A 16,781-nucleotide genomic window follows, 5' to 3' on the forward strand; every position below is an offset into this window, starting at 1 on the left:
AATTACTGGAAAGTTCCACTGGATAAAAAAGTCCGAATCTAACGGGAGCGATCTTTTTTTAACGCTTTTTTTTCCACACTTTGAAAGAAATGACAACATATTAATGGCATGTTTTAATTTACTTCAGTAAAAAGTTATCATTTAAATGAATACTACAATTATACATATTCTTTTTTAGTACATGACATTTACATAAATGTATAGATTAAGTGACACAAAAAATTAAAGCATGAAATAAATTTAGAATGATTTATTCTTACATTTGTTACATAACTTATATCCATTTATTTTGTCTAAATTAATGCAAGCAAAATGTATGATAGTGTGAATTTGCAATCGTGGCAATTGAAATACTTATGACCGGTTTGAGGTGCTTCAGGCCAGGCACCAGGAAATTATTGCAAACACAGATGACACATATAAAATCATTGCAAAACCCCTTTTACGACGAATGTATCTTGTGTAAAACCTCTTTCATTTATTACAATAATTTCTTTAGACATACGCAATCATAATACTGAGCGTTAAAGTTCTTAAATACGGTATACCTTGACTTATTAATGAACCCTTCATTAATTTATGAAATACATTGGTACCTACGCAATGTAACTGGTTTTCAATTTTCGCCCTACGAGACACCAATAAGGTAGTATTGTACTGTAACCTCCTCCGTTGTTGACATTACTTGGCTGAATGAAATACAACAATAGTGGTTAAACAAGAAAAACTTTGCGTGATATTTAAAAAAGGAATGATAATCGCGCTTAATTTGGCCGGACCTTCTGATTATTGATCAGTGTAAGACTGGACCTCAACAGTGGATAACGACTCGAGCAAAATGTTTAAAATGATTGTTTTATATTCAATAGTTTCGGTATTATTTATTCATGGAAGTTCTGCAAAGGTTGCACGTGAGTAAATTAAACTTTTGTTGCTAAAAAAACTAAATACTACTATACTACTACTGAATAATTACTAAATAACTGTCTTGTTAAATAAAGTGAAATCTTTTCGAATCAGTGAAAAATAAACATAATATTTATTTAAAAAAGCTTATCATTTTTTGATGTAGATTAATTAATGTTTATTAACAAACATAATTTTCGATTCCAAATAAGATTTTCCTTAAGTATTATGTGTGGTCTAAATAATTATGTTTCAATCATTTACTTGCAGCATCGTACATCAAGACATGCCCGGGTCTTAAATCAGACTGTTTGAAAAAAACCATAGAAGACACATTGCCTCATTTCGCGAAAGGGATTCCCGAACTGGGGATAGCTCCTATCGATCCATTGGCAGAAGACCACGTCAAACTCATTCTTCCAGGAGGATTCAAGGTCGAATTACATAATGGAACTATGACCGGACTGAGGAAATGTGACATTGAATCTGTTTCGTAAGTATTCATTTGTTTTGAGTGATCTGATTACTAGATAGGAGTCGTAGGGTTAATAATATATTTAGCATTAAGGTAAAATTTACCGTGTGTGTAATTAGTACCTAATTGTTATTATAATGAGATCTTCTTACTCAGACATCATCAGAGATTTCTTTCTTAATTTTTTCAAGCTTTCGTATCTACAGTATTTATATCGCATTTCTAAAATTTACAACAAAATTTGTGAAACAGACAATAAATTTGCAACAATTCATTTGTTAAATTTTTGTGATCGAACGAATCTTCTTTCCATGGCATTTGACTCATGAAGTAATAAAAGCCTCCAAATTTCGCATTTTATTATTTTTATAGATGTTACTAAGTCAACAAAAGTAATACCTATAACCTGTTTTTGGAAGATCACCATATGATATACTTCCGTTGATACCAGTTATTTTACCATAAATATTATTTTATTTTTGTATTTAATAGCAGTTTGCAAGATTTTTCAAACATAATATAGCTAACTAAAGCATTAACAGTTACAAGGCGGAAAGCCTCATAACAAAATCATGAAAATCCTCTATACAGGGAAATGGTCTAAAATTGTAGTTACGGGGATCCTGCATCCAGGAGTTGAAAAATCCAGAGTAGGTTTTTTCTCTCTTGCATAAGCATAAGCATGTTGAAATAGTTTATTATTTTACAAAATTATTTATAACTAGCTGTTGCCCGGGACTTCGTCCCCGTGGGTAGAAGATATAAGTTATGATTTATACCTGCCCTGTTTTTTTTCACATTTTCCATTGTATCTTCGCTCCTATTAGTCGCAGCGTGATGGTTTATAGCCTAAAGCCTTCCTCGATGAATGGTCTATTCAACACAAAAAGATTTTTTCAATTTGGACCAGTAGTTCCTGAGATTAGCGCGTTCAAACAAACAAACAAACTCTTCAGCTTTATATATTAGTATAGATATAGATACAACTAATGGGTTAAATTGCACGCGCTTATATCTTCAACCAAGACTTTGATTAGAAAAAATGTATGTCATATGTAAATTCTAGATTGTAAAATGTAACATTTCGTTTTTTGCCTTCATAATTCAGGAAGCAGTTAAGCCTGCGCTCAATATATAGCCTAGATCGGTTTCTAAAGCTTGCCTTGGGACATCAGCAAAGCGAGTGAAACCACGGCGAAAAATATATACCTAATTAAAAATTGAATAGTTGCTAATAGATTATGTGTTTCAATTCCAGGTACGCAAACAATGAAGCTAATATGTTAATGCACTGTAATCTTACGATTAAAGGAGTTTATAAGGCGTCTGGAAGAATATTGATTGTATCCATCAATGGTGATGGAGATGCTAAAATTAAAATCAGTAAGTTCTTCAAATTGATTAAAAACTCACTACAGAATCTAATGTCGAAACGTTCAGCAGGCCTACTACCAAATTAGGACTGCTTAGAGAGATGCCATTCCATTTTTTTATTACATATTTATGAAAATTAATTAAAACCTCAATACACAAAACTCTTTAAATAACAATTCACCTATTGGTCTAGTGGTTAGTGGCCCCGACCGCTATAACGAAGGTGGTGGGTTTGATTCCCACACAGCACAATTATTTGTTCTATGTTTGGGTATAATTAATCTATAATATGCATGTATTTAGAGATATAACTGTCTATTAATTCTCTAGTTATGATACAGGCTCTGCTTAGTTTCAGACTGGCGACGTGTTACAGTTGTGGACGTGTTATATTATTATTGTTACCTCACTATTTATTCATGTGTTTACCATTTACGATAAAACGGGTAACCTCTTTTTTTTGTTTTGTACAGAAAACCTAAAGCTCGTAGCCAAAATAAAGTTCCAAGACAAAGAAAGAGATGGTGTTATCTATCATGAAGCCAAAGACTTGAAAATTGAGCATGAATATGGAGACAAGGTTATCTTCAGCTTAACGAACTTGTTCCAAGGAAACCCTGAATTAAGTAAGTGAATATTCTGTTATAGACGTCTTAGATGGTTGCAAAGATGTGTGAAAGGGGGGGAACTCGTCTGGTGTCAATAGAAAAATAGAAGAATGTGAAATAGAGTACACCAGTAATAATAGTACTCGGATTTTATGAAGAACGTAGATACCGAGAGAAGATGTTGAGTTACAGGGCTAAGTAATTCGCTTTTGAGGGATATCTGCCTAAAGATTTTTCCTGTTTTGGGCCTGTAGCTAAAGCTGACATATCAAAGTCTGGTTGTAGCAAATGGAAAAAAATATCAAAATTTTTGCATATGTCATTCGCATATTTAAAATTTTCTATTCGTTCTCTAGTGCGATTTTTCATAGCCCTCTAGAAGGTTGTATGCCTATGTGTAATTAACTCAAAGTTTTTAGACTACCAGAGTCGGTACGAGAAATCTTTCAAAAGACATTTTTAATATTCGTCAATAATCTTGAAGCCTGATTTATGATAACCGGTATAAGTTTATGTAAGAGGCAAGCGACAAGTCAAGGTTAACCACAACTTTTGCACATAATTGAGTAGCCTCATATTAAGGTAATAAAGGACATTTATTAACATATTCAAAAGAGAAAAATAAACTGGTACTTTAAAAGTTTTTTTTTTATAGAATCATATTGAATTTATTTTTGAACAAGTATAAAAAGATGTTTTTGTTTATTCGTTTGTTTTTTTTTACTTTTTTATTATGCTTTATGAGGCGTCCACTTAAAAAAATAAATTTCAAAAATAGACATTTTATTTCCTTTAAAACGGTAAAAATTAAGAACAAAATATTTTCAACAGATGCATACTGATATAGAATACTACTATCAGTCACTATCGATAAATTCTAAAACAGACTATTTAAATATATGTTCCGACTACTTTCGGACGAAACTGAAGTCCTTAATCATAAACTGACGCGCCGGCAGAGTCGCGAGTAGAAATATTCCTTTTGTTATATTCCTAATCATTTTCCAATTGTTTTGCAGGTGAGGCGGTTCTACAATTTTTGAACCAGAATTGGAAACAAATAGCGGAAGAGTTTGGACAACCCTTAGTAGATAGGCTAGTGAGTATTGTATCTAAAATTATTACCAAGTTCTTTACTGTTGTACCTAAAGATGAACTGTTTGTTGACTAAGTAATTGTAATTTGAAATACTTTAAGATTAGTATTGTATGTAGAGTCAGTAACAAATGTTTATAAATAAAAAGATTCCCAAAATACTTTAATTATTTTTTTTAACTTCACGGTACAGCTATATTCATTGGTGCAATTATCATTTAAACTTATTATCGCAAAGAGTATAAGGTAGTAAGTGTAATTGAAATTGAGAATCAATTTCAATTTACCTTGGACTTCACTTTTGTTGCTGACTGTACTTAGTCATGTAAATTTAATTAAGCTGATAAGTTGAAATTAATATATTATGTAAATTGACATAAAAATGTGAAATAAATTTGAATATATGAAATAATCTGTGTGTGGTAAGATGGTAGTAATAAAAATAATAGTGTAAATATTAAGACTGAGACTTTTATTCATAGTGATAAATGTTACTTGTATTTATATTACAACGAAATTCTGTTACGAAATATATCTAAAAGAAACACGATGTCGTATTCGAAGAAATAATTATTGTAATAGCACCTGTATTATGAAAGCCTTGCACAGGCCTCTACTTGTCGTGAGAGAGAGATGATGATACACAGCGTAGAGCAGCGTCTCTTTCTCTCAACAAAATAAGCCTTGCTTTGAGTGCTCATGGTACATCGCATCTACATTATTAAGCGTTCTATCTCATGTTGTCATATTAAAAAAGTAACTCACCTGGAGGAAGGAATATGGAAATGTGAACTCTCCCCAAACAATATCCTTAATAAGACCTGCAAAACATATGGTTTGTGTTAAATGACAGTGTGAAATGTCAAATAATATGTTTGAGTTTAATACTTGTGATACACTATGAAGTGTGTCAGAAAAATTAAAAACACTACAAAAATGTTTTCATCGTAAGTTCATTATTAAGAGATGCTTGTTACCCCGTGACCGTGTCAGCTCATGACGTGGATGGACTCCGGTTGGGTCTGAAACTAGTCGGGAAATCCCGATAAATGCGCGTGATTAAGTTTTGCATCATTTAATAACAAAATATAGTGTTTGTTTTTATAGAAACTGCTTCAGAATTCGATTTATTTGAATTCAATTCACATCATCTCAACACCTTTTTTTAAATTACTCTATTAACACACATACACTAAATACGTCACGCAAGTGTTACGATACTTACATGTTAGTTTTCTTTCTGTCATTAAAATTCTAACCAAATTGATACAAAATATATGTCTTCAATACATAGTTCGTAAGGTAACGAGATCATCCGCGACCTCGTTGTAGAGTACGAGGCGAAGCCTTTTGATATTGTACTGACTGTCACGAAGTCTTATTGGCAAGTTACACCTTACGTATAAAAATATAGAGTACTTTGAAATATTTTTCGAACGCTATGGAAAAAAACGCTTCATGATTCTTGACCAAACTGGCACAATATTAACGATAACCTGCGTAAAATTATTATTTGAGACCCCCGACTAGTTTTAGACTCTAGACAATTTCTCATTTAAGAGTTCCGCCCACTCGCAAGCTAAACTTATTAATCTTATTCAAATAAATAAAAAGTAATAAAAACTTCTTACCCACGGGAAAATCGAACGGGTATATCAGATAAAAGAATTCAGACATGAACTGAAACGGATGGAACCCCTCCTCGAGTTTCAGCGCCGGTATCAAATATTTTTGTTTCTGAGGCAGATCACCAAACCTTATTTTACTTCTGTCTTTTTCTTCAAACCAATCCTCTGTATAACTTGCCACTACATCACTTTCGGTTGCTTCACTCTGCGTTGTATTAAATATATCCACTTGGTCCTCGAAAATATCCCTTGTTATTGGTATGACTTGAACTGTTGTTGTAGGTAATGTGGATGATGTGACTGTAACTGCAGTGGTAGTAGTAGTAGTAGTAGTAGTAGTAGTCGCCTCCGTTGTTGTTTTTTTAACCACTGTTAGATCAGGTTTCTGTTGACGTCTTTCTTCTGACTTGGAATTCAACAAGTTATTATATTTCTCCAACCAAGCCTTTCCTGCCGTTGAGTTTAATTTCAAATTACCAGCATCCCGTTTTCGCCATAAACCTCCGAGTTCGTCGCGTCTTTGAGGACTGTAGTCATAATTATCAGTCTCAATATCAGCATCTACAGGTTTCACAATGTTTTGGGGGCTTTCGTTGAAATTTGTTTCGAGACAATTATCCCAAACTAAAGCTTCAGGTTTTATCAATCCAGTTTCCTGAGATATTTGCAAATCTCCATCGGTATTTTCCAAGTCGCTTTCATCTGAAAGTAATTTGATGTTGCCTTCGCGCGCATTTTTATCATTATTAGATTTCTTGTTTTTCACCGAGTAAATTGTGGAGATTGGTTGGAAATTCTGTTCTGGTACGTTCAGAGAGGTAGTTGCGGTGCCACCAATGACATTCAGATTGTTTCCGGCGGAGGCCGCAGGCGTCGTTTCCGATGTCGTTTGAATTTGTTGGATTCGCGATGGAAAAATGGCAGAAACTCGTAGTCCTTCTGGTAAACTGTTTATTTCGCTGGCCTCGTTCAACGCTGTTAAGCTGGTTTGTGAGTTAACTTGATTTATGAGAACTGCGAGAATTATATAAATTGTCGCCATAGCGATGTCATATTTTTGTTAAGTATTTACGTAGTCCCGCGACTGTGTATCGTAAGTAACGACGGTTGACTGAGTCGTGGGGTGCGGGACATTGAACGGGGGATTTGTAGCACTTAGCAGTCTGCCCAACGACGTTGCACAATCGTATCACGACGCTCCTATTGAACCTTTACTGGATTACGTGGAGAGTACCTTATAGAACATTATATTTACTATTTATTGATTAAAATATTTTAATACGCGTATACACCTGCATAATTCCACAATTCCGGAACTCATGATCTGGTAGGTATTTTTTAAATGCCTGAGTAATATCAAAATCGTACCCAGTTTAAGCTAAAGTTTGAGAACGGACATTCATTTTGATTGCCGAATATTTTAAATATCTTTTTCCAATTGAATGAATTTACTAACATTGGAAAACAGAGTTATGTTAGTCAGTAGTCCGTTATGAATAATATATTATGCAAGTCATAAAAATAATCATTTCATATGTGACCACATGCGTGAAATTTAGTGATGAAACGGTCGTACAAAACATAGAGTCCCTAACATTAACGATAGCTAGTTCAGAATACACGAAATAATATTTACGGAAAAGTGGTTTTAAATTACACTTGCTTAAAGAAAACTTAAAACCTCATTGGATTAAGGTAAAACCAATGAAAGTGGATAATCTTAGATTAAAAACATGCAGTAATTGTGTTAATTATGGTTACTGTATATCTAACCATAGTTTTAATCCTAAGATTATTTTAAGGAAAGCTTTACTTGACGTCATGTGTCTTGTAAAGTTCCTTATCGATTTAAGGATTATTGTCAGTTTTAAGGACTTACAACGGCTTTTAAAATAACAAGTATAGGTGCATACATGTTTACATTGCTAACACCTACTACTCTCCTTTTTAAATATTCCTAAGACTGTATAATATATGTTTTAGAACTTAGAAAACAAATTACATTTGCAGTATATGTGGACTGCTTTTATGTAGTGTAGCTCTCATAAAAATACTAATATATAAAACGTTAATATTATCCTTGATAATAAGGATCAACCAGACAGGCGTGGCAAGGATAGGCTGATAGTTCCAGAGGTTATACGGAACAATTATATGAGAAAAGCTCAAATATTTTACCTTTTATAATATAAGCATATCCAAAATAACGGTGTATTTTTTGGAATAAATATAATAATTAATATTGCAAATCATAAATTAACCTTTACCTAATTTAAAACTAATGAAGCTTATAAATTCAAACAAAAGCAAAACATGATCGCAATCTGCATAATACAGTAGTACAAAAATCTCATACAACTTTCCAGCCAGGATTTCGTGAAAACGTTACGTACCTAGTCGAAGAGGCTCTTCTCTACAAAAACTCTCATATAAAATGCATGCAACGGCTCCTAACCTACATCGTTATTAATAGTCAAGTGGGTGTGCCTGGCCTTATTACCGCGTACCTACTTTAATTTTAAACCTGACGTGTGTATCACCCTAAAAATTGTGCTGAAAGTTACTGGAGCTTTTTAAAAGAATTCCCTTACAAGCATTTTCTAAGGTAAGTCTCGTGCAGTTCTGAGGAATAGTGGCTTATTGCGCTTTTCCTCGACGGAAATTTTCAACGTTGTCATGATCTACGTGCGTCCTAATATGATTATGAGTTATATTTATGGTCTAGTTTGGGAGGAGAGGGTCTTGTGTGATCGTTAAATTACGTTTTCAATATTATAATAATATCTATTAAGATGGTCTCCAAATCATAATTTCCTATATTTAATATGTGTCATTAAAAACGTCTTGGTGAATGAATAGATCTACCAGCATTACCTCGTTATATGTATCCTTGTTTATTTCTATAACATCTAAAACTGTGATGATTATAATATCTATGAAAAAGACTGTTACGCTCTGCGTTTTAATTATACTCCTACAAGAGAAATACCGTAGATAAAACGTAGAAATATTCCATATTTTATCTGTGTCAGTGTAACAGTTGTTTAAGCTTTCATGACTTTGTTCTTTACAAAGCAATGACAGCTAATGTCATTGTGACATGTGTTGCTTAACGTTTGTTCTAATTGAAAAGTAGCACAGATAGGCTTGCGGTTCATTTTGATGTAGAGGAAATTATTGTATCTGTGTTATAATATTAACTATGCTTGTTCAAGATAAAGATAGGGATGAAATATTGGCAGTTAACATCAACTCTGCAACTGAATGATAAGAATCAAACTTAAATCGATACTTGCTAATTTCATCATCATTAGCCCGTTGCAGTCCGCTGCGATTACACATAGACCTTTCCAGAGTACTCCACCTAATTGCCTAAATTCATCGTGAAAATAAACAGGCTCTTGAAATAAGTATAACGTGAATCACTGCAAGTGTTCTAATACTTAAAATAACCTAGTACTGAAAGAATACCGATGAGCGAAAAAACTATCAAAACCATTTTGTCGTAAGTAGTTAAGTCATAACATCACATCGAAACTCTACTTTCAGCCAATCCTCACAAATGGCGGCAAGACAAACAGTTCACAAATAACTTTACACTCCCTTGAGCACGGAAGCGGGTGTATTCATCCTCCTTTTTTTCGTATCAAAACGCAAATGACATGTAAAAACAAATTTCCAAGTAGTTACCGATCGGATTTCCTTTGCATCCATACATACGGTATTTGAATACAGAGTCTGACCTGAATAATTCATTCGACTTGTACGCGGGCTCAACGGATACTATTTGAAATGCAATCGCGCTTTATGTACGACTTTGCAAGTGTTTGACACTTTTCAAAACCGATTTACTTTATGGATTTAAGATAAGATGTTGTGATCATTATATTGGATTTATGTTTTTACTTTCTTAGATAATGTTTCGTGAATTCTTTTTTCTTAGATGTCGCTCTATAAATATACTATGTTTATGTTGACTATTTTACATGATTTTGACGTTTCAGGTAAGAGAAGACTCTTAGAATCCAAAGATTGTAGTAATATTGAAAAAAAAAACACTTTTTAATGGATTCTCAAAAAGGCTTTACAAAAGATCTTTAACGGCTTGATAAGAAGTAACAAAAAACTTAAATCCTAGAAATTTGTTGTGATGTTTTAACGCATAAGAGGTTACTCGCACCTAAGCAATGCAATTCTTTGTTTGATACAAGTAGAATATTTCTCAGCATAAGTGGGATCAAACCTTTAAATGCGCGCATGGCGTGTGACAGCAATTTGAATACCGTAAACATCGCGCTTCAGGTCTCAACCATTCCTAAGCATTCCTCTAAAAATCACCTTTCGAAACGTCGCAAGCACCACTTGACAGTTCACAGCAATATACACTTTAAAAGCAAAGGTGTGAAAAGGGTGAAGTGACTTTTCGCGTGGCCGACGAAATGGGGGCACGCGGCCGTTACTGTGTGTATGTGTGTTGAGTAAACACACTGCTTTTCTTTTGGCTGAGGTTTGCTCGAGATTTTTTTTAAAAGTAAATTGACTGGTCGCAGGTGGTTGAAGGGAAACGGGTCAGCGGGTCTCGGTGGCGTGTCATGTTCATGTATCACCAGGGACGAATTTGCGGCATGACATATTTTGAATTTATCGTTCCTTTTGCACTTTTTTTGTGAATAAAAACCAAATTTAGTGCGGTATACTGCAAACTTTGGTTCTAATACAGAGAGTCCCTGGTAATACAAGAACAAGACATTTAAGAACTTTATCGATACCAATATTAAAACTTTAGGAAGTACAATATCTTCTTTCGTACTTATCTAGATGTTCTAAGATACCAAAAGAAGTCTTAATCCATGCTCGTATATCATGAATATCCGAAATGCATATTATTTTTGGATCAGTCAATAATTAAGCGATAAAACTCAGAATCACATCTAAAGGGCCTCTTGAGACGGTTCTGAAGTATCAAGGGGTTCATCATCTCTCATTTGAATAGGCTTAAGTAGTTGCATTCGATTCAAATAAAACCTACTGAGACTCTTTGTTAGTTTTTCGAAACCCTCAATTAAAGTGTCTCAAGTGGAGCCATCGTATTTTTAAGGGCTTTATTGAATGTGACAGACGAAAATGCGTATAATCAGAATAGTAAATATGTCTTACTTGCACCCAAAGATAGATCTCGATGGCGTGCAATTGGGGACGCCTATGATGATGATGTTTGGTTCAAATTGTAAAAGGTTTCATAAATGCTGTTAAACTTATGTTAACTTCACTATCTTACTGTTTAGAGAGTGAAACTATACCAATTCAAAAATACTACTTCAAAAAAAAAAAGACCACCATTTTTGCGCCTTACAAAATGTTGTCAGCAAAGTCCGTCCCTGCTGCATCATATTTCTATTAATTACCGCGACAACTGGGGCGCAGCTCCCATCTCCGCGGCCAGCATCTTGCAGCGTGTTTTTCTTCTTACACCTCTCGCCGTCATGTGGTAAGTAATTAAGATTTAGATACGGCCATAATGAACTGCGGGTTTTCAGGTAACGGATTTTTTACCTGTTTTGATGTAAGAGTGAAAATTAATTTGAAAACTTACCTGTATATTGTGTATTACTGTTTTCTACAGTTTTTTATTATAATTTTACTGTGTTACGTAAGATTTAGTTTTCAAATGTCTTTTTTCCTTTAATTTCAACGGTAACGAAACAGGAAGGTAATTCGGAACTCAGAGAAACTCATACACTTCTACCTAAGTATATTTCTTTAGAAACTATTTTTAATTCTGTATTGTGTCAATTATAGACATTGCAGTAAATATACTTCACCTCACCTACCGGACGATCAAAGTCTAAGTTTAATGAACAGAAAATACAAAATTCAATTACTAAATCAAATAATAAAAACATGACAATCAAATTGGAAATGTCTTAGAGTCGTATAATGGTAGGATACTGTCTTGGCATTTAATTAAGGGTGTATAACCCTTTGATGTCAAGTCAGGAAGGAAACCCTTTTCCGCCACTTTAACAGTAATAATAAAATTATAGCTTGCCCTTGGAGTCATAGCTTTAGCGGCCGCTAGTGATGGGATTGAATTCGGAGAATTTGGAATATCCATTTAAGACATCAATGTATTTTTAGCAGAACAAGACCTTATTACTAAGGAGCCGTTGTTGTTTCGGCGTCTGAATGCCCGTCGCTTGGCTGTATCTCAGGAGTGATGAGTGGACGTTGTTACAGTCATAATATATTTTTAGTGTGAAACTTGCGCTTGGAGGGTTATTCGCTTGCACTTGTGTTGTATGTCAAGGGAAATCCCCAGGTATTACACAAAAATACAACTATATTTTTGTTTTACAATGTGATAAGACCATTACCGTATTGAACAACGGATACGTTACTAAACTTCCTTTTGACAGACTATCTTATATAAACATGTTGTTCAGCTACGCTGCAGAAAGAAACAAATAAACAAAAAGTTATACATCACATGTAAACGATACCATCAAGCATAACTCCTCAGTAATCAGACCAAAACTAAAATCATCCATATGAATGTCTTCCGAGTTCAATTTCAGGAAGGTTCGTTTTCAAAACTCATTACTGTATTCAGTTTGTTTGGTAACCCTACGCTTGGGCTCTTGATGTCACTCAGCGCGTTTCTGTTCTACCCGTTGACTGTTGCCTTCGTATTTCAGTATGGCGTTATTTTATAAAATGTTGGAATATACACGATCCATTTAGTATTTCGGTTTGTACGTCTATATTTGACATTTTATCGTCTGATTTTGTGTAATTAGTATAAGATTCAAATGATTTGTATTGGTTATTGTGACCTCTTTGTTTCTAACTCCTTTGTTGAAAAGCTATTGTTGAGTGGTCTCTCATAGGTTCTCATAGGCAAAATTGATTGATTACTACTATAATACCAGAAACGATTCTTGAAAGTGAATTTCCTTAAACTTTCGTCATCATAATAAAAACTAAAGTAACTAAAACCCACATTCGGGACTTAAGTTATCACCAGCAGAATATTATTTATAGGATTAAATGCAGTATCCTATCTAATCCTATCTTAGAAGTTTGGGTAGAATTTAGAAACCAATAGACAGACATATACTTTGGAAAGTGACCCAAAATTTATGTCCAATTTCCCCAAATGTCCTTTAGTCAAATTGAAATTGAACCGACGTTTAATTTTGTAGATTGCATCCAATGATTCTATCAATCAATTCAAATTTGGGTCAAGTGCCTGTGTATAATACGGTCAAATGTCTTTCTTTTGCGTTGAATTTGGGATAAGTGAACCGTCTGTTTCGCTGTGTTTTGTTTTCTATTTTTAAAATAGCCTGTGAAACGGTGTGATAAATGGTTTCATTCCATTTTGTTCCTTTCTGTTCAGAAAACTGACCTCGTCGAAATTGTGACTTAAACGTGAGTACGGAAGGGTTATTTTAGTGTAATTTAATTATAAAAAAATATATATTGAGTGAAATCCTTATTTTCAGTTTACTAAATACTCAAATAAACAAATCACACGTAGCTATGGAATGTAGTTCATATTCAGTAAAGAACACAGGCTACATTTTGAAGTATTTTCAAGAAACGGAATTCAAAATATGCCTGCGGTCTGTTTTAAACGTTGTATATTTGGTTCGAAGTATGCCTCGTTCACTCTTTTCGCATCAAAGACTCAATGACGCACAAATCGCGTTTCTGCAGTTGCGAAATTTACGAGATTCTAGGCGTCGCACTCACAGCTGTTTCAAGAGTACTCACAACCTAGCCCTACACATTAACGAGATTCCAAAAAGGATAGAAAGCGAAGAGGAAATAAAACGCGAATATTTTTGATGGAAATGTTTTGGAAAATATATTTTTTTTTTGACAGTGAGATTTTATATCACTGCTTGTTGTTGTTACAATGAAATTATAATTGATACTAGAACAAAACTTTTTTTTTTATTCAGCCTTTTTAATGAACTAGGTGTTTACTTTCCTTTTGGGCTGTAGAATCATTAAGAATACTACCAACTTGACAATATTTACATACAAAAGAACAGAAAAGGAGGCTTTGCATTTTTATTATGAGTTTAACACAGCGTGGCAAAAAATAGGGCTTCAACGGAAAATCGAATAAAATGCCTACCTACTTATTGCAAGATTTGACAAAAGGAACCAATTTGTAAATGGTTGAATATTATTATTCTTAATTGAAATACTTTTTTGTATATTAAAAGCTTTTATTACTCAAAGGTTTTCCTATAACAAAGGGGTCTCTTGACAACGGTCCAAATTTCAGTAATAATGACAAAAGGATATTGACAACGGTTGCTTGATTTTAAGCATGGAAAGCTAATTACGGACTGAAATAGTTAACAGAAACCAGATTCAATTAGAGACACATTGTCTTGGGAGCAATGGACTTAGAATCAGAGGTGGTCAACTCGAGACATGTCAATGCGTATGAGAAAACAATTAAAATGTTTCACGCAACATTATAAGCTTAATATAAGTGAAGTTTCTGTTTTAAATGCTTTGGAAACTACATTAAAAATAATTACATTTATGTTGTAAATGGTGCAGACAAGACACATCTAGAAGTAAATAGATAAAAGTCCGTGCAACAAATAAGTTTGTAACACGAATTTAAAAGCGGGCTATTTACAAGACAGAGTTGAGAGCAACTGTTCTCAAGTCAACCAACCGTACAAAGGTTACCTAGGACGTATAAGATAAGATATTTTGCTATGTTTGTACTATTGAACTTATTATCATTGAGATGTTGGATTTTAAACCCTATTTCAGTATCATTAAATTTAGTTTAAGCTGATACTGGTTGTTTTGGGTTTGAAATGATGATCACACTGCTGGTCAATATAGGTAGGTACTCCTCCTTTTTCCTTCCAGACCTTTATTTCGTGTGCTAGGATATCTGCCTAGGTTATCATACCACCTTCGCTGCGGACGCTCTCGGCGTCCTCTGATACTTTTATCAGAGAACGCCGAGAGAGTAAGTCTTCACTTACTATAAGAAAATACTTTTTTCTTTGCGCCTCGATCATGACAAAATAAAATATCACTTTAACGAAGGTTCAAGTCAGGAATTTGGCTTTTAGTGTCTTAAACTTTTAGCAATAAGGCAAGACAGTTCGAAACAGAACATAAATATATTTTTCAATCTTCCACATTAAAACAAGTCCTTCTATTCAACAAGGCGAAAATAAAATGGAAATCGTGGACTAAACCATAAATTTCGTCGTCGGGTCGCGCTATAAGTCCAAACTTTACACGACAAAATTAGCTCAGACAAGTTTGTCCAAGTTGTTTCTGCCAAGAGAAGTGTTTTCTTTGGTTCAGAATTTCCAGTAAGTTCGGGATTTATTTTCTAAAAACTTCGTGTCCGAACACACAGCAGTGTCTGCGCACCCATGTGATCGGTTCCGTCCCTTTGTTTGTGTTGAATGTTTCATTTTTACCGACGGACAGGCCAAAGAGGTGTGTTGTAGAACTCATAGTATAAGCACATACTATTTTTTCAGAACAAAAACCTACAACTTACTCCTAATAAACACTTGATGAAATTGTCATAGGCTTACTACAGCTATTAAACGTTAAGTGAAGTATGTTTTGGACATATGCTTGAGCCTGTAAGAAAAGACTCTCAGCTTACTTTATTGAATTTCTAAAGTACCTTCAAGTCTGCAAAGTATCATGCTCAAAACACAATTTTAGACAATTTCCACTAAAAAGTATTAATTCTACAAAGTCATTAAAATCGAAAAGGCTACATGCCTAAGGGTTATGAGAAACAAAAAACTACGATTGCATCTTCTTGTATAAGTGTCACTCCAAATAATGAAGCTCCCAGCTGCTGGAATCTACCACTAGCCACTATGCTCAGAGAGACGGCTCAGATTCACTCGCGATGATTACGACTCATAGCTAATCAAGATAATTTAAGGCTACATAAGACTCATGTAGGTGCATGAGCGTCGATGGCCGATCATCATCAAATTTCATTTCTTTTTTTTGCTGTTCCTAATAATACTATTTTTCCCACGTTTTTATAAACTTGTTAGTTAGTCGTTCCGGTTGGATTTTTGCAGCTGTATTTGATACACTTCCCGATAAATTTGCAGGGTAGCTTCAAACGCGATGATAATGGAATTTACAACTAGATATTAAAACGGCTTGATCGATTTTGAAAAATATTGCATGGGGGCTTAAAATGGGGAATTAAAAATGTGGGCTTTTAGATTTTTTTAATCGAATAATTACTCTTAGTTCAACTGCACAGAACCTCTTTCATATTAAATAAATCTTTAAACGAATATTATAAAAGAAGTACCGCTAAGGTCACGACGGTCAATGCCACGATCCGTTGTTAAACCAACGAATGATTGAGATTAAGCAATGACCTAATATATATTATATAAAAACTTAAATTATACCGTTCAACATCTTAATGAGTGACCAGTAAGGTCATTCCATCGTGCGGTGTGAAGTTTTTGCGCGCGGTTTCGTCTGAGTAAATTCCGAAAATAAATTGGATAGTTTTAAGTGTATTTTGTTCTGAGACGTTCAAACGACTTTTCAGACGTTCAAAAGTTCAATTATACATATATGCCGCACGTCAACAAACCATTAATAATACAATTTTCTTACGCGCTAAGGAATTGAATCTCACAAAAAATA

At 34.0% G+C, this 16,781-nt stretch overlaps 1 protein-coding gene across 1 annotated transcript; it reads left to right on the forward strand.

Annotated features, from left to right (window-relative positions):
* The first annotated feature begins 438 nt into the window (after window positions 1-438).
* LOC113498119 (circadian clock-controlled protein-like) lies at window positions 439-4,921 on the forward strand. The gene is made up of 5 exons (XM_026878055.1): window positions 439-911; window positions 1,177-1,399; window positions 2,640-2,764; window positions 3,229-3,381; window positions 4,383-4,921. The coding sequence occupies exons 1-5, from the start codon at window positions 839-841 to the stop codon at window positions 4,532-4,534; spliced, it is 726 nt and encodes a 241-aa protein (XP_026733856.1). The 5' UTR covers window positions 439-838; the 3' UTR covers window positions 4,535-4,921.
* The last annotated feature ends 11,860 nt before the right edge of the window (window positions 4,922-16,781 follow it).

Source organism: Trichoplusia ni, chromosome 10, assembly GCF_003590095.1.
Source record: "Trichoplusia ni isolate ovarian cell line Hi5 chromosome 10, tn1, whole genome shotgun sequence".
Taxonomy (NCBI): domain Eukaryota; kingdom Metazoa; phylum Arthropoda; class Insecta; order Lepidoptera; family Noctuidae; genus Trichoplusia; species Trichoplusia ni.